The sequence below is a fragment of the Cyprinodon variegatus genome, unplaced genomic scaffold (assembly GCF_000732505.1).
Source record: "Cyprinodon variegatus isolate N-32 unplaced genomic scaffold, C_variegatus-1.0 Scaffold1439, whole genome shotgun sequence".
Lineage (NCBI taxonomy): Eukaryota > Metazoa > Chordata > Actinopteri > Cyprinodontiformes > Cyprinodontidae > Cyprinodon > Cyprinodon variegatus.
The window spans coordinates 64,143-88,948 of record NW_015151892.1 but is presented as its reverse complement, the minus strand read 5'-3'; the positions used below and the strand labels follow the sequence as shown (position 1 = coordinate 88,948).

The 24,806-nt window shown below is 37.8% G+C and overlaps 2 protein-coding genes across 5 annotated transcripts in view; both read left to right on the top strand.

Annotated features, from left to right (window-relative positions):
• The first annotated feature begins 3,119 nt into the window (after positions 1-3,119).
• Positions 3,120-8,547, top strand: LOC107103406 (pantothenate kinase 2, mitochondrial-like). 2 transcript variants are annotated; one of them, XM_015403102.1, is made up of 7 exons: positions 3,120-3,502; positions 3,951-4,303; positions 5,866-6,119; positions 6,255-6,431; positions 7,226-7,349; positions 8,253-8,378; positions 8,483-8,547. In XM_015403102.1, exons 1-7 carry the CDS (start codon positions 3,289-3,291, stop codon positions 8,531-8,533), a joined length of 1,299 nt encoding a protein of 432 aa, XP_015258588.1. In that variant the 5' UTR covers positions 3,120-3,288; the 3' UTR covers positions 8,534-8,547. The 2 variants fall into 2 exon arrangements, with proteins under 2 accessions (XP_015258588.1, XP_015258589.1); XM_015403103.1 differs by having other exon boundaries at positions 3,386-3,525.
• A 2,627-nt stretch (positions 8,548-11,174) lies between these two features.
• Positions 11,175-24,806, top strand: part of loxl3 (lysyl oxidase like 3) — a 38,485-nt gene continuing 24,853 nt past the window's right edge. For 2 of the 3 annotated variants that reach the window (XM_015403105.1, XM_015403104.1), the window contains exons 1-5: positions 11,175-11,424; positions 16,508-16,852; positions 17,575-17,738; positions 20,371-20,585; positions 23,525-23,590. In XM_015403105.1, coding sequence (XP_015258591.1) covers positions 16,516-16,852; positions 17,575-17,738; positions 20,371-20,585; positions 23,525-23,590 — 782 coding nt within the window. In that variant the 5' untranslated portion in view covers positions 11,175-11,424; positions 16,508-16,515. The remainder of the gene's footprint in view (positions 11,425-16,507; positions 16,853-17,574; positions 17,739-20,370; positions 20,586-23,524; positions 23,591-24,806) is intronic. The other variant, XM_015403106.1, reaches the window with a different exon arrangement.

The following is a 24,806-nucleotide window of genomic DNA, read 5'->3' as shown; positions in this document are numbered from 1 at the left end:
ATTTTTGTTTTCTTCTAACTTAAGAAGTAGAATTAAGGAAGTTAGGTGTGGATCCTTTTTGCAAGCCACTGCCTGTTTTATTTTAATATTTGATAAACAGAATAAGGCCAGAGGAAGCGAGGTGGAGAGCTTAGTTTCTAAAAGACTAGAGGTTTCTTTGAATTCACATTTAAATTCTTTTTTCTGTCGTTTTTTGGAAGCTGGGTTGCAAATGTGCCTGCCGGACTCAATATTTATTTGTATATATTATAATTGTATACGCTAAGGTACTTTCCTACTTTTGGAAAACAAATGTGGTTTGAAAAAAAGGATTTGTAAAAAGCCTTTAAGTGATAAAGAATCTAGTAATCAATCAGATTTTGCACCGAATGCTGCCTGAATATTTTTAACCAAGTGAATTAAGTAGAAAGTAAAACCTAGGATAGATGAATTGTAACTGCAACATACTGATATTTCCATTTATTTTTGTAATCTCAAACGTTTTTCCATGTATTATAAAATGTTGTTACTGTATTTTTTAAAAAGGTGCCTCATTTGAAATGGGTAAATGAGGATCCTGTCTAACTTGGAGTATTTTTAGGCCACTGTGACAATCACTGGTTTGGTAACTTGTACCTTCTGCCACCTAGTGCACATATCTGGTACTACAGGAGCTATAGATCACCCTCTTGTGTCTTGATGTACTGTGAAAGGGGAAATATGTAAATATGCTGGAGGTTTCTTCCTGATAAAAGGGAGTTTTTCCTCTCCACTGTTGCTACAAGCATGCTTAGTGTGAGGGATTGCATTCGAGTCGATGCAATCAACTGGTTTTCCTTAGATAGAAAATCTGGTGAACTTTAAAGTGCCTTGAGATGATGTGTTGTGAATTGGCGCTATATAAATAAACTGAATTGAATCAAATGTAAATAGCTTTTTGAGGAACAAAGCACACTTATAAAAGAGTTAATTAAGATGTTGTACATAGCTGGACATAAAATGTAATGTCTTAATGGACCTTATGTAGGTTTTGATCTTGTTTTAATTTCTGTCTGAAATTGCACTGTCTGTATCGATGCACTGTAACAGTCAAACATTAATAAAATACATTCATAAGATTGAAACAGTTTTTCTCTATACATATTTTGTGTGAGATGAATCATAACTCAGTCTTTATCTGGTACTTGGGATGTGTTTTTCTAAAGATTAATGGTATGTAGAATTCAAATTGAACTACACGTATCGATCTGGAAAGCCTCCTGTAGAAGGTGTTCGCGAAAGGGAGGGACATTCAGTCAAATTCATCGAGCTGATTGGGTATTTATCGAGCTTTTTAGCCAATCAAAGCAGCAATAGCAGCTTGATTTATTGATTTCTTTTTCACAACTTGCAGAGTTAACTGATAAATCAAGATCCTACCATATCCATTCAGGGGGAACGTGCAACCATCTTCCCATCCACAAAGGCAAAAATGGCGTCCTTTTGCCAGTTTTTCAAAAAGAAATAAAGGGTATAACAGCTAAAACCAGCGTGGTCATGTTTGTTTTGCTTTTGGTAGAGGCATTGACATCATAGACATTACTGCATTTCAGTGGTCCAAAACATTTCTGTATCCAGGCTAGGCATCTGCTGGCTCCTGCCAGATGTAGGTTTGACATTTTGAATTTTCAAATCTCGCAACAATTCATCTTGCTTGCAAGGTAAGTGTTTTTCAGTGTATTTTAGAAAAGTGAGAAGAGATCTTTGAAGAGATATATTTACTCTGCCTGATTTGTCATTTATTTGATCTGATCTGAAATATATTTTTAACAGGATTTGGTATGATAGACCAATAAAACCATCAGGGAATCGTAAAGTAGCTGAAAAGGATAAGACATTCAATTATTCTTCCTACAGTAGCTGAGCTGCTTAGTGATGACCTCTAGTGGATTTGTGGTGGTACTGGAGGAGGGTCTTTTTGGAACCTTTTATTAAGCATTTTCTTTTGTTTCATAGTTTTGTCTTTGGATAAACATTGACCTAAATTTACATATATTCTGCAACATGCAGCAAATTGGAAAATTAAGGCATAATACTCGTTGCAGTCAGAAAGCGTGACTACAATGCTTTATAAAGGCACAATATAAAATATTTCAAGATATACATCTTGAGCATTTTTTGTATCGTAAATGGAATAAGAAATGCTTAATATAAAATATTCAAAGGCTTTTTACAGTAGTCATAATAATGAAATAAGAAACCTGATTTTGTTTTCATGTAATTAGACTGAAACCAATGTGCTTTTGAAACATTATTTTTTCATTGTTTTCCAAAAAGTGCCCTCTATCTAAATTCTAATGTTTTTAAGTTCCAAACATTTAATTTGAACAAATTTTACATTGCACAGAGGGCTGCACAACATACAGATTCATCCTCACAATATTGCTATACGCGACATCAATATTTTAAACAAAATGCTTTAATATGGATTCAAGGAAAGAGAACATGCTGGGCATTTGATATTGGTTTTGTTATGAGAAATGAAACAAAAACTGAAAAAGAACCATATCTTGATTTCCAAATGAAAATAAAAAATAGAAAGACCAAAGAAACAAGCACATTTTTTTTTCTTTTGACATTCCAGATGGATAACAGAAAAAAAAAAACCGAGCTGTTACCGTATTATTCCAAAATTTTAAAAAAATTAAAAAACAAATTTAGATTTCCTCTTGATTCAGATACTATGCAATTGAATAAATAATAAATCATCTTATTTCATTACCAAATTGTCTGACCTACCTGCTTAAATAAATGTAATACAACTATTTCAAGAAAAATAGACTTTCATTTATTTTTTCATCAGTTTATGTTTTCAGTACAGGGGCCAAAATAGGAGCAAGGACAAGTTCTACAGGGACACTGGCCTCCTTGGCCCCCACCTAGAACCGCCCATGAGTACCAGGATGTTGTTTGGGAACTTCCAAATAAAAAAAAACAAATTATTATCTATACTTCTACTTGAGTATAAACTGGAATACTTTTGACACCCCTGAATATTGTGGTAAAATCTAAGGAAAGTATAATTAGCTTGTTTGGCGGAGTCGCAATTCTATTGGTTGTAGGTTCCATCAATCAATCTCTTGACCCCGCCCACATCTCGCTTGACAGCCAACATAAAACGGACATGCAGCTCAGCCATTTATGATTCCAGTTATCCAGCTAATTATCTTAGCTGTCAGGCGTCTGTTTATACTTTCCCCATAAACACCCCGCCTTTTTATTTCCTACCCTCTATCAACAGAAATCATATGTAGCTAATTGGCTAATCCAATGGCGTTTAACGGCCGTCAACAAGACGGTGATGTCGAAGAAGACGAAACGCCCTCGAAGCTTCCGCGGTGCAACAAGGAGATGCCCGCCGGTCGCTCCAGCAACGAACCCCAGAATGAGGCAGCAGCTTCCGCGGGGAGAGCCGCGTCCGAGCGGCGGAGCTCCAACTCGACTGCGAGGCTTCGGAAAGACTCGGTGAAGAAGACGAGGCCGCGTAGGTGTTAACAAAGCTAACGGGTATTTACTGAGGAAAGAGGGGGGGTTGCTGCATGTACACAAAATATAAGGCGCTCCCTTCAGAAATGTGTGATTAAATTAGGTGTAATTACTGCTGCTATATTGTGGGATGTTTTATTGACGTGGATATGTGTTATTAAACAGTTCTGAAGGGGAAAACGTCGTATCCTTCTGGTTTTGGGGTTTGCTATAATATAATTGAGCCATAGAGGCAGTAAATAGCCAGAATCTATTTTGCACAAGATGGCGATCTCAGTACACACTGTACTCCTGGTAGCAAAGAAGCTGCTTATTGCTTCCTATTCAAGCTGCATCACATAAAAACAACCCATCCCCTGTAACAGTATGTCAGTCATTGGTTTATTCATTTATTTTTTGAAATAAAAATGACTGAATTAATGTTTTATATCTTTCCTACATTTCAGCATTTCCTTGGTTTGGAATGGACATTGGAGGTACCCTGGTGAAACTTGTCTACTTTGAGCCCAAAGACATCACTGCAGAGGAGGAGCAGGAAGAGGTGGAGAACCTGAAGAGCATCCGGCGCTACCTGACCTCCAACACCGCCTATGGCACCACTGGTATCAGGGACGTCCACCTGGAACTGCAGGACCTGACGCTCTGCGGACGGACAGGCAACCTGCACTTCATTCGCTTCCCCACTCATGACCTGCCTGCCTTCCTGCAGATGGGCCGAAACAAGCACTTCTCCAGTCTGCATACCACTCTGTGTGCTACAGGAGGGGGGGCGTTCAAATTTGAGTCTGATTTCCTTACGGTGGGTGGGTTGCATCTCTTTTGCAGCGCAAGCAGATTGCTTCTTTTTTAATACTACTTTCTCAATAGCTTCCTTGGTATTGCAATCATTTTGTCTAGTAGACAAATATAAAATGTTGGAGAAAAAAAAGATTTCACACATTTTTAAAATGAAAATAATCATTTTCAGTTGTATAAAGTTCCTGTTTTCAGATCCCTTCTTCTTTTTTCCCCTCCCCTGAGTTTCCTGCTTCTCTGTTCCCCTGACCAAGCTTGCAGATGGAGTCACAAGGTCTAAGTGATGGGTCCTGACCTAAATCTGAATTGTTTAAATGTCCTTTAACAAGTTAAGAATAAGCCGGTCATAAACTTGTAATGGCTGCATCTTTGACCACTAATTTTATCAGAGTTTTTTAGAGCTCATTTAAACAGTCTCCCTTCCAGGTGAAGACTTTGGACTTGGCAAAGACCATGAATTTTTAATGGGAAGGAGTCCGTTCTAGAAGCTTAATGTTTGCTTGCTCCGACCCCAATTAGGTTTAAGCGTATTCGGAATCATTATATTAAAGACAATTTGTTACACTAATCAAGCCCATAAATGAAGCCCCTGCTCCAAAATCATCACCATCTTCTAGGATGAGCCACTACTTCCCACCTGAATAAGCCAGCTGCCCCTTAGAGAAAACTTTTACAGGTATGAAAGGAGGCCAAAATGAAAAGAAGTATTTTTAATGCAGCCTGATCTCATTCTGTTACTTTTTATTTCTACACCAGTAGCATACAAAAGCTTTCCAACAATTTAAAAATATCCTGTTGCTTCATATATTTTAGTTCTGTGTTTTACGCTTCATTTTGGTGCATTCGTTTTCAAACAAGCTTTTTGGGCATTTATCATTAAAACACCATGTGACCAGAGGCATGATATTGCTCATAAGCCCATTGAATAAACAGGGAACTTAATCCATGGTGGAGTTTTCTAAATTAGAAAGAAAAGTCCAACATTAAGTGTTAAAAAAGATCATGAATAAGAGCGGAAACGATCCGTCTCTGTGGTTCTAAGTGAGATTTATAAAGACATTGGTGGAAGTGTATTAGAGCTTTTTTATTATTCTAAAAAGGAAAGCTTTCAGTAAATTAACATCTCAAAATAAATGTTTTGAATTTAGAAGAAATGGCTGTTATTCTGCATGTTATGTGGTTTTAAATGGCAGAAACTAAATATAAACATGTACATTTATGTGTAGTGAGATATATAAGAAACAAAGGTGTTTGAATTTAAATGGAGAATATTATTTTCTTTGTAGTGTTTTGTCTCATTTACTGCTGTAAGTAGGTTATTCTTTCAGCCTGTTTTCTAGACTGTGTACTGTTATTCTAGACAACGGTTTGATTATGAAATGAGTTAATGATTATTTTAATAATTGATTAAATGGATTAATTCTTCCAGCACATATTTGAGTCTGCATATGTAGAGTATTTGTAAATTTGAATCTCTAGTATGATTTTAAATTACCCTGAATAATGATAGTTTTGCCTATAGTGAATGTATGTTGACCCCTTTGTGTCTCTTTCACACCAAAAAAGATGGCGGACCTGGAGCTCCACAAGCTGGACGAGCTGGACTGTCTGGTTCGGGGTGTGCTGTACATCGACTCGGTGATGTCCAGCGGCCCCTTGGAGTGCTACTACTTTGAAAACCCCACCGACCCGGACCAGTGCGCTGAGAAGCCCTACGCACTTGAGAATCCTTATCCTCTGCTGCTGGTCAACATCGGCTCAGGGGTCAGCATCCTGGCTGTCTACTCAGAGAACAACTACAAGAGAGTCACCGGCACCAGGTGAGGCTCTGCACTTGTGGTGTTCTACATTTTAATAGGTTGAAGTGCTAATTTTAACAATTAAAGATCCCTACATGGAATAAATGAAACACTAGATTTAAACCTTTGATAAATATCAGGTAAATGTGTTTCCAGCCTCGGTGGCGGGACCTTCCTGGGCCTGTGCTGCCTTCTCACCGGCTGCTCCACCTTCGAGGAAGCCCTAGAGATGGCTTCTCAGGGGGAGAGCACGCGAGTGGACAAGCTGGTCCGGGACATCTATGGAGGAGACTACGAGAGGTTTGGACTGCCAGGCTGGGCTGTGGCCTCAAGGTGCGGTTTGCTGCTGCTGCTGTTCCTGCTGTTTGCAACAAGCCTGTTTGTGGTGGATTTTACCATCAGCAGGACTTCTAAGCATCGTTATATTTGGTTTAATCTGTGAATAAAACAACAGTTTGGAGACTTAACATCTTACAGTCGCCCTTAGTGAGTACTAGAGATCAACCGATGAAGGACTTTACATTTTTTTCCAGGATGATCCAATGCAGATCATAGTCACGTCATTTGAACCAGTGTCAGATATGTGTTGCTGATTTTAATTTTTTAAGTGGGGGAAGCGGTTTTTGAGGGCGGCGTTCCTTTTTCCTCCATTTACATGATTAAAATCGCACAATGTTGAAAAGAAAATTACACAAGCATCAATTTGACGAAAAAGAAACCTGTTTGAGTGAATTACTTTGTCTTTAATTATTTGTTTGCAATTAATCCAATTTTAATTTAAAAACATAGATTGTTCAACTCTATAACTCTTTTTGCTCCTAAATTGAATAAGTAAACCAGTGACTCTTTATTTGATTATTTGGGTCATTTAACCATCAGATTGGTGGAAAGTTATCAGTTATTCTTGTTTAGAATCCTATATTTTATACAACTTCTTTGAAAAACAACTCCATAAGCATGAAGAGTACATGAACATAAGTTATAGCACAAATCCTTTCCATTTAATATAGTTAAAATATACAAGACATAAAATATTGTAACAGTTATACATTGAGGTTAACAGGAGTTAAAGTTCTAAAACTGACAACAGAACTATGACAGTAGATGCATCTTTTTTTATTTTCTAGTTTTGGCAACATGATGTCAAAAGAAAAAAGGGAGTCTGTGTCTAAGGAGGATCTGGCCAGAGCGACGCTGGTCACCATCACCAATAACATCGGCTCCATTACCAGAATGTGCGCTCTAAACGAGGTCAGTAATGCGCATGTTAAATCGAGTCGTTATCTCAGACCCTGGGGTTGGTTCTTTCTCCTGGGAAATGAAGGAGAATCAATAGAGATGAATCAAGATGATTTTTGTTTTACCAACTTCCCAGCACCTGTTTTTCGATGGAGGTGTGACCAACCAGTTTTTATCGTTTACTATGGAGTATGGGAACGTTACAGATGTTTTTCCCTTGTGTTCGCACTATGATCTTCTGTCTTTATGGTGGAAGCAGAAGCAACATCACACTGTGTTGTAACAGGGTTGTAACACTTTGAGGGGAAAAAATAGGAACATTTTCTGGCTCAGCTTCACCTCCTTCCAGACAGTTAATGGATGGAAACAAAATTGGAGTAGGTTAAGACTCCAGCCACCTGTAAAACGAAGATAAACCACCTTTACCGGCCAGCATATTCCACTTCATCAGTTTCCCTTTCATATGGACACAGAAGGATTCTGAAGCCTTCATCTCTAATAAAGGAGTGCAGAACTGTCTCACTGAACAGTTTCTCAGAGAATCTCTGATCCAGACCTGTTCTAAGATGAGTTGGTTTTACTAACTAGGAAGCTGAAGTCAAACGGTTTGATTTAGGACGTGTGTTCAGAGTGGTTCTGTATAAAAAGGCAGGAGAATAGTGTTATTCCTCTCTGCTTTCAGCCTCTTTACGGTGCTGCCTTGTGCCGTCTTGATCAAGCAGCATTGTACAGGGCTATGAAGGCGTAGAGGTCCTCACACCGGATAGCTTTGTTTGAAGCTGAGGTGAGGGCTGGTAAGAATACTGCCAATGAAATATAAAAAGAACCACAATTGTCCCCCATGTCTGTTGCTGCTTATTAAAGAACATCAGTTTTTTTGTGAATGCAGATTCTTAGTTTCTTGTGTTTGTTCAGAACATAGAGAGAGTTGTGTTTGTGGGGAACTTCCTGAGAGTGAACACCCTCTCTATGAAGCTGCTGGCCTACGCCATGGACTACTGGTCCAAAGGCCAGCTCAAGGCCCTCTTCCTTCGACATGAGGCAAGTAACACCTGCAGGCTGTAGCATACATTTATTCTTCAGCACACAGATGCAGAGTCAGAGTGAACTTTCATGTATTCATTCTTGCTGTTTTGGTTTGCCAGGGTTACTTTGGTGCTGTTGGAGCCCTCCTGGAGCTTCTGCATCCATCCTAATCTGCGGACTGAGGGAAAAAAATAAGAAATCTGCTGCAACAATCAGAAGCACTTTAGACTGTTCATTTCTAAAATCCATTGTTAGCCACCCAACCCGCTGGTACATTTAGGTTATTTAAGTCAATGTTTGTTGGTGAGATGAGCGCTTCTTAAAACCATGGCTTCGGCTGGATTCAGATGTTCAGGTTTGGTGATTCTGAAATCCAACGTTGCCTGAAGTACTTAATTTAAAAAATACCTGTGATCAGGTAGCTTTGTCCTTTGGAAGGTCTTTGCCCATTTGTTGGTATCCGGTTCTGGGCCTGATACGTTTACTGAAGTACCTCCAGGCTGTTTGAAGGTACAATGATGATAAAAAGGATTCCCTTTATTCATTTTAAGCTTCACAGAGATAAGTGGGGAAACATCAAGGCTTATGTTTGAAAGCAAGTTAAATCATAGCAACTGTCACTACAGGGAGACTTTATTTTTAAATAGTGTTTCCAGCTGTATTTATTCCCTTACTAAAAACCCCTGTCTACATGGTTTCTGTTCAAGCTGAAACACTATTAACATCGGCTTCCTGTAACATTGTGGTTAAATCAACTGGATGGCTTTAATAAAGAGGGGAAAATAGGTTTTAGTATGGAGAGAGCTTTGTTCCATATTTATTACATGTTTTGTGAATTGAAATAAAAAAGAAACAACTATATCTTAGAAATTGTAATTTGAACAAAAATGCAATCTGGAAATTATGCCTTTAGAAACTTTTTAACCAAAACTACGTTTTTTTTTAAGTTATAAGTTTCTTCAGAATTCATTAAAACAATTTTTGAGATATTGTTACATTTTTCCACTTATGTTGCATTTTACAGATCAGATTCTTTTAATTTCAGGCTCGATACAAATGCTCGCTCTTAACTCATTTTATTGACCAATAAAATGTTGTTGCTAACGTCTATGCGGGCCTCTAGAAATGAGTCTTCCCTCCTCACTTCCACCATCTGGAAGTGAGGATAATAGGATCTGTAAAACGCTATTTGAAAAATTATGCATTCTGGTAAACTCAAAGCGAAAAAGTAAGTACAAAATCTTTTAAAAGTGACATAAATTAAAATTATTATATTTTTTTTGTTCCAATCTTTGTGTGGAAATAATGGAACAAAATTCGCTCCATAGCTCTAGCAGCTTCTGCTGCATGGCCCATTCATTTTACTCAAAAGGTCATTAAATATCACTTTTTTTTTTTTTTTGGTCTGTCACTGCTTCTTCTTTGTGGACTGTAAATGTGGGTGAAGTTAATGAATCCAGTTGCTTACATGAACAGATACAGTTATGTTCTTGAAGTGCCTTCAGGCCATTCCATGTCTGTCAGGAGAAACTAGAACACATTGAGAAATGTTGTCAGAAAGTCCAAAGACTGTGTCACCTCTCCCTCTAATCATTTTTCTATGGTGAACCTCAGTGCTTTCCTCCAATGGAGGGGTTCTTCACACTTGTTCTGTTTTAGTGATCTGTTATTTACAAAAATCTTCCTGTTCGTCCATCTGTGATCACAGGGACCAAGATCCGTCTTATGTTTGTAAGTTTGAAAACTAGAATGAGATTTAAAGTGCCTGTCTTGCTTTTTAAAAGAAAAATAAAATCTGTTCAGCGTTACGGTCATCATTTTTTGAGATCTTTGTCATGTTTCTCATTTGCGTTTTACCTGCATAGAATGTATTTTTATCTTAAAGAATTTTCATGTTGAATCTCCATTAAAATATTTTTTTTTCTGTACTCTATGTGGGGCTCGTCTCTTTTCTAAAATGAGAACTTTAGAAAGTACGGTACAAATATCATGAAGGCTAAGCAACAGACTTCAGTATCGATCAAAATTTTGCATCTAAGCATAAGATTTTTGCCTTTTGTTAAAATATATGTTAAAATATTCATCAATTTAATTATTTATTCAGAAGTACCAGATTGTGGTCACTAGAATTCCTTCCAGAAAGCAGAGGTTGGTAGTAACCACCTGCATTTACCAGTAATTTTTAAAAGAAAATGTGATTTTAGAAGTAGTTGCACTTGAACATACTCATTGTTTTTTCTGAGACTATTGCTACTTAGGAGTACAATTTCTGATTACCCACCTAAAGTAACATGATCTATATGAAACAAATATGCAGAAAACTCATTACTGAAATGTCCTTATCCCAAGACTTAAAGATACTTAGACACAATTATAATAAATAACATGAGCTGGATTTTAAGTTTTAATCATGAGACAGTACCTGATAGTCATATTAGTTCCAACTTGAATGACAGATGAAATATTGAGGTTTGATTAGCATCAATGAAGAGAGTTTCCACACATGTGGCAACTGTTGGAATGAAGCACAGATATGTAACTGAGGAAGGAAAGGGGGGGGGGGGGGGGGGGGGGGGGGGGGGGGGGGGGCATGGAGTTTGGCTGGAAACTTTTTTCTCAGCACACGTGTACTTCATCAGATACACGTCTGTCTGAGAAAGGAGCAGATTCCAGCTTTTTAGCGTTTCGTAAGGAAGAGAGAGCCCTGTTACAGAACCAGACGTGAAAAGAGTCAGTGTCTTTCCAGGGAATAAATCCAGCCCCTTCAAGACTCAGCCTCCTCCTCCCACTCACTTACCTCCTCCTCCAACTCCTCGGTGAAAGCTGCACAGCTGGCAATTTAAAGACAGGAGTTGCCATAAGGAGTAAAAGGGGTGACCTGCTGCTCTGCTAATTGTACCAATACTTTATGGAGAACAAGAGTCTAACCAGGCACTGAGTTATTAATCAATCTTCTATCGGTGGGGGCTCAGTCCATAAAGCAGTGGATCAGCACATCAAGCAGCCAGCACCCCTCTCTCCACTGGAACCATTATAACCTCCTTAATACTGCAAGCATAAGGTAAGAGGATCCAGTTCTATTAGAAGAATAACAGGAGAAAATCATTTCTGGTTATAATAAAATTAACATTTACAGCACTAGTTTGATTCGACTTTCATTTTTTTTTACTTCATGGACAAAGATAGATAAATTTAGATGTTTTTAAAAACTGATAAAAGTTCAAATAATTTGCAGTGACCCTTCATTTTAAATAGGGTCTTATGGTGCTTAATTGACTCATTGTTCATTATGTGTGTCTTTATGCTGAATGCTAATCTCTCACATTAAAAGATCAGCGTTATTTTGGATATGCAGTTCTGAATGTTAATGTCTTAGAAAGTGAAGAAAATACCCCCCCACCACCCATTCTCTATATCAGCATGACCTGATGTTTCAGAAGATGTTATTTTTTCAAACACTTTTCACACATAAAGACGGCATTTCTTCAACTCACCCTTTTTCAGAAGTCGTATTGCTCTTTGTTCATGTATAAATGATTAACGTTGTCACATTTTGCCACCTGCTGATTTTTATGAATTGTGCTGGGATCTGGCATCTGGGAGGCTTGTGATGTGATCCCTGAGGTATATGGAGAGCCAAAAGGTATCAGATGCATCTATATATATGAATGTCCAATGAAAATACATGTAATATTTCTCTTTAGATGATAAATTTAATAAATGTTGATTCCAATATTACAGTAAAAATATACGTTTAGATTAAAACATTTGCAAATTTAAAGAAATACTTTCGTTAATTATAGAAATATTTCAATTTCCTATTTAATTATTAAAAAATATATTTAAAATTATGAATTAAATGTCATGTTAAAATATGAATGCATGTAAAAAGAATTTAATTGCTTTATTCTATAATTGTATATAAATATAGTTTGAATTTACTTTTATGGGGTCACAGGCTTAAAGATTTGGGAATAGCAGTAATAGAAAAATGATTCCCCAAATTTGGGTTGGTGGCCCCAGTCGGGGCCAATTTTTCAGTCGGGGTCCTTGATCAACCAGTATGAGGTCCTGGGAGCTTCTGCAGAAATTGAACTAAACAATAGTTATCTCAAAGTGCTGAACTAATAGTTTGGGTCATGAGTCGACTCTGGTAACATTTTGTGGGTCCAAAGCTGAAAAGTTCTGGAATCTCTGCAATAGATCAACGCATATCTGTCCTGCTGAGTCAATGCTGTTTAGAATGTCCTTTCACTGCAGTTATAGCTGCAGGTTTTCCACTGCGACTAAAAGCTGTGCATTTCCAAAGCAGCTAAAGTTTAGCACTTTGGATAGAAAATGTTTTGTGCTTCAGTTTTCAAGTCTAGGCACTAGACATGAAAATTAGATTCATATGGAAAGTCCTGGATGATTCAGCCATGTTTGTTTCTTTGAGTTGTTTTGAATTCTTTCACAACTTTATTTGTCTCTAAGCAAACATACTCAGGTTATGGGAAACAGGTGGTTTGTTTCAGAAAACTACTTATAGTTTGAAAAAAAATGTTTTTTGGTGAGAAACATCTCCCAAGATTGAGCCAAATTTTGAGCCTAGAAATAGATGTTAGCATTAAACATTACTTTAATTTTAAGGATTAAAACTTTGCAGATCTGATCTGATAACAGTAACAGTTTTCTGAATAGAAGAAAACTTATCTTTATGTGCATAAACACAGCAATTAGACTCAAACTGTAGCCTACAAACTGAAACAGTAATGAAAAAAATTGCAGCACATTTAAACTACATCAATTTCCTCTTATGTCTCTGAGATCTACGGCTCTACTTAAAAAAACAGAAGCATTTTTCTTTGATGGGTTTTTTGTTTATTTTCAGATATGCAGCTCTAAGTCACAGTAGCTCTACCTCTGGAAGCTGTTCCACACCAAAGCTTGTTGAACATATGTCTTTTTCCAAACGCAGTGAAATCAGACTCAGGCTATGTATTCAATCCCATACTGTGTTTTGGAAAGGCTAAGTCCGATTTGCGGTTCCTGTTCAAACACATCACACTACTGTATTTGTGCCATAAACTTTTTACCACTCACTAAAAGCTTAGGAGTCCTACTTCAGTTATCAATAGGAGTCCTATATGGTGCCCAGTTACCGACCTGCTACCAATGTAAAAATGGATGAAGAACATTTATTTGATAATATGTAAATACTTTTCACCAACAGTAAAAAAAAAGAAAAAAGAAATGTTTGATATTTTCTATTCAAGTTTCAAAAAATTAACTTCAACAACAAAACTCCTGAGCGTTCTTTGTTTTGGTTGGGATTCTGTATATACTGTAAACTGTCCAGAGCTGATGCAAATAAACCTGAGACTGGACAAAAAATCTAATCACCAGGGGAGATCTACACTGGATTTTATAGATCAAATCCTATTCATGTGACAGAAACGTGCAATTTTAATGATTTTTTTTCTTTTTAAAATCATCGATCTCTACCTAATTCTGCACATAAATTACACTAAAGCTGAGTGCAACAGGGAACCAAGACTTAAAAAATGATCTCCATTAACACTGTGCATACATTTTGACAGTTTTGCATAAATGAACAGGCAAAAAATTTGCACACCTGTTAAAGACACACAGTCAATTCCAATCTACAGTAATTGTGCTTGTACAGTAATGTCCACAAGTGTTTGGCCAAAGACATTTGCCTATTGTTTTGTTCAAATGCAGTTGATGTTTAGAGCAGATTGCAGAAACAAATAGCATAACTAATGCTTCTTTTAAACACAATCCCTTCATTCCAGGAGCTTAAATTGGACAAATTAAATCATTGTTAATAAAGTGTTCATTTCTAATACTTGGTTGAAAACGCCTTTGTGGCAATGGCTGACTTAAGTCTGGAACTCATGGACATCCATGTTTTCTACTTTCTAGTGCTCTGCCAGGTTTTTACTAGTTTTCAGTTGCTGTTTTCCTTTATACCTTTCTATTTAAAGTTTAGTCTTTAACAAGTGAAAAGCATGATCATTGGGGTTTAAATAAGGTAACACATTTTTTTCCATCTGGGTTTGGCTACTTCTGAAAATGCGTTATGTCTGAATACCTCAGAATTATTCTGCTGCTTCTCTATAACATGATGAGTAAACACTACTGAACCAGTGTCACTGGCAGCCCTACGTGTTCGAGTCATCTCACTGCTTCGGACGTGTTTTACAGATGATGCTTTTTCAATTTTATTATTCATATGCTATTTTTTTCTAATGTTAGTTTTTCAAAATATTTTTTTGACATTTTTTTATATATATTTTATATACTTGCAATAAATGCACAAACACAAAATAAAGACTTCAAGAAATGTATAATAGAAAATAAGTGGGTTCAAAATAAGTAAGCATAAATGCAGGAAGAAAATAAAAAATAAAAATGGAAGTTAAAATCTGCATTTTTAGATGAATAATTGATTAATGGACAAATTTAATATTTTTATTATTTTGTCTAATTTAATGACACACAAATTCATATAATAACCTACTTTTTCAAGCAATTTTTATATTATTCAATCCTTCATTTATTTCTGTATGTATTTTTAAATATGGCAGGATTGGTCCTCTATAAAGAATTCCTTGGTTCTCCTGTAAAGAGAGATCATTTGACAACATGTTTCCTTCACAGGAAATTCTCCTAAATCTCACTAACTTCAGGCCTTTTATCGGCTTAATTCCTTTATTGCACAATAAAGGAATTGCTCACATCCTCCCATGAAATAGACTTTAATTGGATTGTCCTGTTACTTTTGGTCCCCTTAAAAACAGGGTGGCACATGTTAAGGAGCTGAAGCTCCGACACATTCATCCAACTTTGATATAGATACCCCCAAATTAAAGATAAACTTCATGTTCATAACTATAACATAGCGTCATGTCAAAATGCATATGGACCTGACTGTATACCCTGACAAAATGTTATTTTTTTTCGTGTTTGTATTTTGTTACTGACTGGAATTAAAAGGAACAATGACTAACTATATTAGAGTGGTGGTGGGGGGGAAACCTTATAACCACATAGACTTGGAGCTCATTACAAAAGATACATCATCAAAATTAACAGAGGAAACATGCAAAAAGGTGTCCAGTGATCATTAGAAGGGTTGGTTACAATAATGCTGATAGAAATTTTGACGTTAAACACTGAGAAGAGGGCAGATTTAAATGACAAGAAGCCTGTTAACTTTTTCTTTCCATTTCATGTTTCATACAGCACTTTAGTGATATGTGGTTTTGTAACATGGCGGCATGTGTTCAAGGTAAAGAGGTTTTAGCAGGCTACAAATGGACTTACCACAGAATTGTTTGATATGTCTTCTTTAGGCTGAATTGTCTTTATGTTTGCCTCTTTACTCAATTTAAACCAAATTCAGATCCATTAGGATAATTTTGCAGTCACTCATTTCTCTTTATTACTGCATTGTCTTTCCTTTCGTATGTTCTGTTCATTTAAATCTCTTTGAAATGTCTTTGCCTTGCCTTATCCTTTTAAATCACCCCAACAATGACCAGATGGTACGTATTAAAATGCCTAAGTAGCTTGACTCACTCACAATAACGCCCACACATGTGCTGGGCAGGTTCCTGCTCTATTCCATTCACTTTTTATTTTTTGTTGTTGTTTCTTTAAATAATTGTATAACACAATTTAAGCAACAGTGGTATAACTTTTTGGAATCCACTTTGAACTGATGGCATTTGGAGAGGAGTGCAAAGGTTAAGATAAGAATGGTAAGAATGGGAGTCTCATCTTTCACACTTTATTTGATGGAAAGTGGTCTCCTCTCCTCTATCTGACCCCCTTCCCTCACTATTGATCCCTAAAAAAAGATGTCAATAGACCCTTTTAGCATCACGGGTCGGGTTTCACTTTATTATTTACGAGTTCAGTCCCAGACAAATTTTAAATAGGGATAATTGAGGGTAACATAATGGGTCAGGTCTCGGTTCTGAACTCTGCAGGTGTGGATGGATACAGTTTTGAAAAATCAGACCTGAGTGCAAACTCAGTGTAGAGTACTGTTTACAAGCATCAGCCACCACAGAGAGAGTTTTCTGAGATTTAAACATCTATCCTCACCCTTCTCTTTTTCTTATCTTCCCCTGCAGTTGAAATAATGGAGAAGTCGAGGCACAAGCAGCAGCTGGCGGTCATTCTTCTGCTGGGGTTGTGGTTTCCTTGTTGTCTAACCCAGACCACACCGCCTACCAGAGCCAACTTGGCACCTACTCCATCTGGGACCCCTAAGGCTCAGACTGCACAGCTAAAGGTCAGACTGGCTGGATACCCCCGTAAACACAACGAGGGGCGGATAGAGCTGTTTTATAAAGGAGAGTGGGGAACCATCTGCGATGACGACTTCTCAATATCCAACGCCAACGTGCTCTGTCGTCAGCTGGGGTTCGTCTCAGCCACTGGATGGACTCACAGTTCCAAATATGGCAATGGCCAAGGTCAGAGATGCTTTAGTCAGCCACATTTTGGGTTGATAAAGATTGTCTTTTCTGTATTTAAATTTAAAAAATGAATACAGAAATTCCACATTCCACAAATGGAACACACTTGTAATGAAGCCTAAACTCATATGATATGCTAAACACCATTTCTGGCAGATCACTACAACTGAAAACACCCTCTGTGGAGGAAAGCATGGTAGCAGTCTTGTGACATGCAGAGGTGGATAATGCAGGTCCACAAAGTAAAAACTGTGCCTAGTTTTCCTACATCCTGTTCACTTAATGAAGTGATTAGCCCCAAATATGTGTTGTAGACCTAGAAATGCAAATGTTTGGAACCAAACAACACAATTCTAACTTTCTAGACCTAGATTATCCACCCCTGTTGGGCATTAATATCCATTAGGGCCCTAAAAAAGTTTGGGCTAACCTTTATTAAAATGCAAGGAGGATGATGTATGCAACTATTGATGGAAAAACCTGTTTCCCTCCAAGCAAAATGAATTTTCTGAAAATGTTTCACATTTGGCTTTAACATTAGTGTAAAAAAGAAACGTAAGAAATTCACTGTAACGTCAGAATTATTGTTATATCTAATTATTTCAGTTTCAATGTTTTTCTTGATAAAATAATGATATCATCCAGATGTGAATGGCTTTCTCTCCTTCAGCCTCAGAATTCACTGGAGCCTCAATTTGCTTTACTTTTTGCCTCTACAGGAAAGATCTGGTTGGACAATGTGATATGCAATGGAGGTGAGAAGAGCATCGAATTCTGCAAGTCTCGAGGATGGGGAAACAGTGACTGCACTCATGATGAAGATGCCGGAGTTGTTTGCAAAGATGAGAGGATTCCTGGCTTTGTGGACTCAAATATTATTGATGTAAGTTCCGAAAAATTAAAACAGAGCAGCCTCAGTTTCCAGATTCATTTGATTATTTAAGGACAATTTGCACTTTATTAGCTTTGAACATGACCTCCTCTCTATAGTGGGTCTGTTCTTCAGAAGGTTTGTGCATTTTAAAACAGAAATAAACATGTTTATACTTGTTGAGCAGATATTCAAAGAAGGTTCACAGTGATTTGCATTTGGAATTCAGCGTGTGGAAACATTTTTTTATTTGTGCCTTCATTAGGTCATGTTCACGGGTGGAAGATGTGTAAATATAAGATGAAAGAGATATTCTCTGTACTTTTAAACATATTTGGTCTACTTGTTTTACTACTTTATTTTCTAATGAATAATTATGGGCATAGTTGTGTTTGCAGTAGATCCGGTCAAGCTGCTGTTAGAGTAGATGGTGGAGATAAATCTCTTTTCATGAATAAAAAGAGTGAGGGGCTTTTCCTGCTTCTAACACTGGAAACATACTGTAGGATCAATGAGTTCTGCCATTTTAAAACATAATGTTTAAAGAAGTTGAGCCTGTAAACCTATGAGTTTTCATCTGAAGTTACTGTAAGGCAACAGAATCTCAGTTTGACGGGATGCAGACTTTTATGTCTTAGATTTATGTTCACATCTGGTCTAGCTATGTACAGTTTAGTCTGATCGCTTATCCATACAGGGCTGTGCAGACACACTCAATGCTTTCAAGTTTTCTCTTTAGTATTCACTATGAAACTTGTCCCTATCTTTGTCCCTCATTGTGTCTCAGCCAAAAACATTTTTTGGGGGGGAATAAAACCACAGTGGAAGTGAGTCATCGCACAGCTGGCTTTCACAAGAGCAATGGCCGAGCTGTTAGTGATTAGAACTGATATTACTTTTTCATACAGCTATTACTAACTGTAACATTCTTTATTGGCCTTGTTGGAGAGAATCTGGAGTATAGATATTTAGATATGAAGATAAGGAACAATAAGTTGTGATGATGAGATCGCTGTGATGAAAGAATTGACAATTACTTTGACTTCAACTTATTTACAGCACAAATTCAATTAAATTAAGTTTATTAATACAGTCCTGTGTCATCTTAAAGTTCTATACAGAAACAATGTCATCAGATCATCCAGACAGATTGGTTAAAAGATTTATATTTAAGGAAAACCAGCTGATTGCATAAAGTCATTGACTGCTTGGTTGGTTCTTCCTGGATGAGCATGTGGTGTTGGTAGATATTTGATTATGTGTGTTTGGGATGGGGGGAGGTGTATGGGTCTGATTGGAGTAACTGTGGCTTTGGTGGGGTCTGGCTCTGGGCCTACTGTCTTCTGGTCCGCCCGTGCTGTTCCTGGCTTTGGGGCGGGCTCCGCCCTGACTTTCTCCATCTTATGCTGATCAATATGCACACAATGGCCCCTGGGGGTCGGAAGTGTTGGGGGCCCTGCTGGTCCACTGCTTCTGGCTGTCTGGGGCACCTGGCCCCTCTGGGCGCTGGGTGGGTGGGTTCCTGCTTTGGGGGTTCGATGGTGGCCGGGCTCTCAGCCAGTGTCAGGGGGACGGGGCCTGGTGGCGGCAGGTGTGCTGTAGCTCGTGATTCCTGGGGGCCTCCATCCCCTCCACAGGGATGGGGGGCTCCTATGCGGGACTTCCCTGGTTGCTATCTGGGTTGGTGCCCAGATGTCTCTATGGTGTTCTCCCTGGGATTTGGGCTTGGGTAGCCGCTGCGGGACCGGGTCTAGGGGTGCTCTCTGCCCACTTTGGAGCACTGAGCAGGGGGGCTTCTGCTGGTGGCCCTTCTGCACCATTACTGAGTACAATCTGGAAACCAGGGTAGTGGGTTCTCATTCTTTCATACACACACACACACACACACACCTGTTGTGTCACAATATCCTTGTGAGAACCTTCCATTGACTTCCATTCATTTCCCACTAATTTATATGGCCTAACCGTGACCCTCGCGCTAACCCTAACCATTACCGACACATACCTATCTCTAAACCTAACCTAAACTCAATTCACACCTTAGTCCTAAACCTAACCCCCACCCCAAGAAGACAAACTTTCCTTATGGGGACCAGTTGTTGGTCCCCACAAGTACCTATGAGTCCCCAAAATGTAACATATTCCTAGGAAATTGTCCCCACCAGGTATTAAAGACATGGCCACACACACACACACACACAGTCAGTTACTTGGACATACGGCTCCATAAGCTTCTGTACAGCTGCTGCATAATTCTGAGAAGCTCACTAACTTCTCTGCTACCAGTGTTGTTGCTGTTGCTCTTGCTGCTTTTTTGTTCTTTGGTTTTCCCTGTGCAGACAGAGAAAAGGAACATAGATCATGAAGACTTTCTATGTCTGAAAAGTAACTATTGTAAATCCAAAACTGGCTCTGTCTAGGATAGAAACAGACAAGTTCTGAGCCACTTTTCATGCCAAAAGTGATCAAAGACAGCACATACAGTTAGTCACAGTAAAAGCTGAGCTGATAGCTATGAGTAGAAGAGAAACAGAAACAAACACTGAAAAACAGCCCCAACTGTTTAGATTTACTTAATATCTTTATGTTTTGTTTATGGTTTCTTGAATGAACTAATCTATTAATGGCTTTCACTTCTTTCCAGGCCCAAGTTGATGAGAAGAAAGTGGAGGAGGTGCGACTCCGTCCTGTTGTTGCGACGGCCAAGAAACTGCCAATCACAGAGGGTGTTGTGGAGGTGAAACACAAAGATGGCTGGGCGCAGATCTGTGACTTGGGATGGACGATCAAAAACACCCGAGTGGTCTGTGGCATGCTGGGATTCCCGCACGAAAAGAAGGTCAACAAGAACTTCTACAAGTAAGAAACTGGCTCAACCAGACCTTTAAAACTCTACACTGTGATAAGTTTTTAAAAAAGTATCAGAGAGGATAAAAGCTAGATTTAGTAATGGGTGGAGAAAGAAAGTATGACCTTTCTCTCCATTGGTTTTTAAGGATCAGGAGAAAATTAAAAGGATCTGGCCTTGATTTCATCTGTGAAAAAAGATTGGCCTACTTCAGAAAGCTTTGCTTCCCTTCATTGAGCTTTTCTTTTAAAATCTCCTTAGAAGATTACTGTCTCGATAAGAAAATAACTTTTACTGGGTCGTTTCCCCTCTTTAAATTGTTTCTTCTGTGCATGGGAACAGGGCAGTGCTACACCATAAAAGGTTTAGCCAAACTCTGTCAGTTGGACAGACATTAACATTTCTTTCTGGAGTATCTCCATAAACTAAAGCTGTTCTTGTCGACTCACTGACGGTTGTGTGGCTACAAAACAGGCCCATATCATGAACCCTCCAGTGCCATGCTTTCTAGTCAAAGAAGTACCGTAACAATGTCTAGTAAAACATTTGAAACTCCGTCTCATCTTTCAGAATGACATTGTTCCAGAAGTCTTGTGGCTTTATTAAGATGAAATTTGCGATCTTTGGATTTGCTGCCTTTTTCGTTCTCTTTTAGAAAGTGGACACTTTCTCCTGTTGACCCTATAGAGCAGGGACAACTGTTCTGTCCCGAAATAGTTTGCAGATGTCTTTAAAACACATTGAAGCTTGATGAGCCGTAACCATTTCATCTCCAGGGATAATGAACTGGCATTTTTATGGAAGTTTTCACGCTTTACGATTATCTTTCGAATTGGTCCAACTGTAAATATTTCATGGCTATTTTGAATAATGATTCAAAAGAACCTTCATCAGCATAGATTCAATTCAAACCATGAAAGGGTGGACAAAGTCTTTTTCAAACCCAGTTTTTCCACTTGGCTCAATATTTTATTTAATATAATTACACAGTTGGATTTTTGTGAATGTTTCTGAGGACTGAGGTTTGATCTTAATAACTTGAGAAGCTTAATTTAGTTAGGCCCTGATACGGACACTTTGCTTGTATTTAAAGGTTTCTTTCCATTCAGCCTGTAAACAAGGGAAAATGTACTAAAATTATCGTTTACTGTTGAAATCATAGGGGATTTTGACAATTACTTAAAAACAGGTATTTAGCACATTGTTATCTATTCATATCAGCTTATTCAGATGAAATAGACAAAGGAAGAACCTCGCAGTGGTTATGATCTTATAACAATCTTGACAACAGCTATTGTCCTGCTTGGAAGTCTTTGGGATGCTTTCATTTTCTCAGGATGGAACATTTCCTTTACTTTTCATTGTCATTCCGGTAGTTTTCATCTACCAAATCACAAGCAGGACCTTCTCATCTTTTTTTTTTTTTTGCTAGAGAGTGGAGACTGTGGAGGCTATTGTTTACTGTGGCTATGAAGGGGAATGTCTGAAGTCCCAGTCGTGTTAAGTGACAGCTGCTCTCCCGGGGAAAGTTAGTGTTTGCACAAGTGTCTCACTGTTGTTTTCAGTCTCTTATATTTTCTATTTGTGAATGTTTAAGTTTTCTTTCTTACTATATATAAAACTTTTTTGTTGTGAGGTCACATAATTCATCCTCTTGGCCTCTTTGGTTTGCATTGGAAAAGCAGCTGTAGACTCATCCTTTAGCTGCTGTCACACTGTTTCTTGTTTGAGAAATATTATGTCTGAAAAAGACTCATATTTGTTGAAACATCAAGTCCTGTCCCATTTTCAAGTGCTGTATGCGTGACACATTTGATATACCCCTATTGGGTATAATAAACATGTATTTGTTTATTAATGTTTAACTCAATCAGGATAGGGTACATTGTCTCATTCTTATTTTTCTCCCACATTTAAGAATAAAGTAACTATCTGTGAAGAGGAGGTCATAAAAATATGGACAAGTTGAATAAATTCTAGCTAGAATGGTGGCCTAGTGATAAGGGCATAGAACTTGGAATCCTGAGGTTCTTAGTTAGAGCCCCACTCCCTCCCCACTCTCTGAGCAAGACCCTTAAAAGACCCTTAACCCCACACTGCTCCTCCCAAGCGACCTGCAAAATTTGTGCATGTGACTCTTATGTGACACATAGATGTGCACGCAACCAGTCTGTGAAGGTTTAACTCACCTACAGTATTGAAGAAGAGATTGCTATACACTGCAGACCTCAACCACTCTCGACATGGAGGAAAATGCTTGATAGTTATGGACTACAGATGTTTTCATTTGAGATGCTAAGGTTAATTGGTACATAAAACATGATCTTTTGGCAATAGTGATATTTCTTTCAACAAATTGAGCTGTAAAAAAAATGATGAATTTCTTGTCAAACTTTCCGTACAGTTCAGTAACTGTAATAGTAACTGAAAAATACAAGTTTCCCCACTCAATTCAGCTATCAAATAAATTATAAAGTGATTATTGTCAGTAAAGAACTGAATATTTGAGGTTCTGGTCTTTTTATCCTTGATATTCTGTTTCCATCTGGTCCTTGTTGAATGACTGCACACATTCCGGTTCAGGCCTCCTCATTCTCCCTCTGCAGATGGTTCACAGTAGCACAAGGGGAAATGTGTGTTTTCTCTCAGGCATGTGTGAGGCTGTGAGCTGGAGGAATCTGGTTCTCTAGAGAAGGTCAGATTCTCTTAATGAAAACGGTCACCATAGAACCAAATGGAAGAGAGGAACCACTCGGTATGAAGCACTGATGACCTGAGCGCCGTAACGTGATCTGCTTCAGACCTGTGGAATCTCAAAAATGTCCTTCACCACTAAACATAAAAAATAAACAGTTTTTTGCAGGAAGTACTCATGGAGCCAGTTAAAATACGTGTTTGCATGTAGTTTCTCTCCCGCATGTGATGGAATTTGACTGTCTCACTGTTACAGACGTCTGAAAAAGCGAGCTGCTGAGAAGGTCTCCAGTCCAAAGGTTAATGTTTCAGCTGGTGGAAGGTACTATGTTGCAGGAACACCCACTCTAATCAGTGCTCTAATGCCTGTATTTTTGGGCAGTGGGTTTCCTGTTAGCTTAGAAAATAGACATTCGGCTGTCGATGATATGGCCCTTTTTTCTTTTTCTTTTTTTTTTGCTTTTTAAAACTTCCCATTCATGCAAACTTTATGCTTACCTTCCTTTGGAAAACTTCCTATCTTTATTTGTTACGCCACTGCACAGATAGAGACTGTCAAGAAAATAGCTTACATTTTATGACCAAATACATCTTCTTTACACTAATTTTAGTACAAATGTTAAATGTTCCCAAATAGAAAACATTTTTCTATCTTTTCCATCACCTTTTTTTGGAGGATTTTGTAAATGACAGTCCCCTCCTGTGCAGTGCATGTAAATTGAAGTATTATTCCGTTCATAAGTGCTTTTTATCTGTTATAGAAGCTGGAGATCTTTCATCATTATAGCATGTTTTTTCTGAATAGGTGCTGGGTTCTTCAACTTAATTACTTGCAGGCCTTTGGGTCATGTGTCAGAATGCCCAGAGCTTGTTTTTGTGTGGAATCTGCAAAGAATTAGGTGTGCATGTATGAGAATTCAAAGATTTTCCAACCTACTAAGTTTGACTGTTAGTCTAAGAAAATAAGCTTTTTCATCTCATTGAAAGAGTTTAACTTGAATTAATTAAAAGTTGCAGTAAAAAAAATAAAAAGTGTGTAAAGTACTGAAAACTGCATGAAATTGCAAATAATCTGCAAACACATAGATTAGTTAGCACATATGAACCTGTGCTGCCTATGGTATGGTAGCATATGTGTAACTTCGAAGCACACACGCAGTTGATTTTCTTTAGTCTGTTGGAGATAAAAATTAAGGTGTATGAATAGACGATTCAAAAAGTGTGAACTGATTCCTTTTAATTTGATTTTAACAACACATTAAGACACATTTCGCATATTACTAAAAATATTTTTGCCTCTTCAGGATGATTGTGTTCATGAAAATATTAAGTCTCTTTATGAAGTTAAATGGTTTGGCTTTTATAAACTTTCTACAACTTTATTTAGCATTTCTTTTTTATTCAAAAGTCAGGATCAGAATTACTTTATTAATGCCTAGCTGGAAATTCTTTTCTTGCACTGCAACTTTTTACAGAAGTATCATAGAGCAAAATAGAAATATAATATTACCGTATAAGACAGAATAAAATAAGCAAGT

Excerpts from the sequence above, each read along its gene's own strand:
- LOC107103406 (XM_015403102.1), top strand. The coding sequence starts at position 3,289 with ATGGCGTTTAACGGCCGTCAACAAGACGGTGATGTCGAAGAAGACGAA. Across the intron at positions 6,432-7,225 it reads GGCTGGGCTGTGGCCTCAAG|TTTTGGCAACATGATGTCAA; the intron begins GTGCGGTTTGCT and ends TTTATTTTCTAG. Across the intron at positions 8,379-8,482 it reads CCCTCTTCCTTCGACATGAG|GGTTACTTTGGTGCTGTTGG; the intron begins GCAAGTAACACC and ends TTGGTTTGCCAG.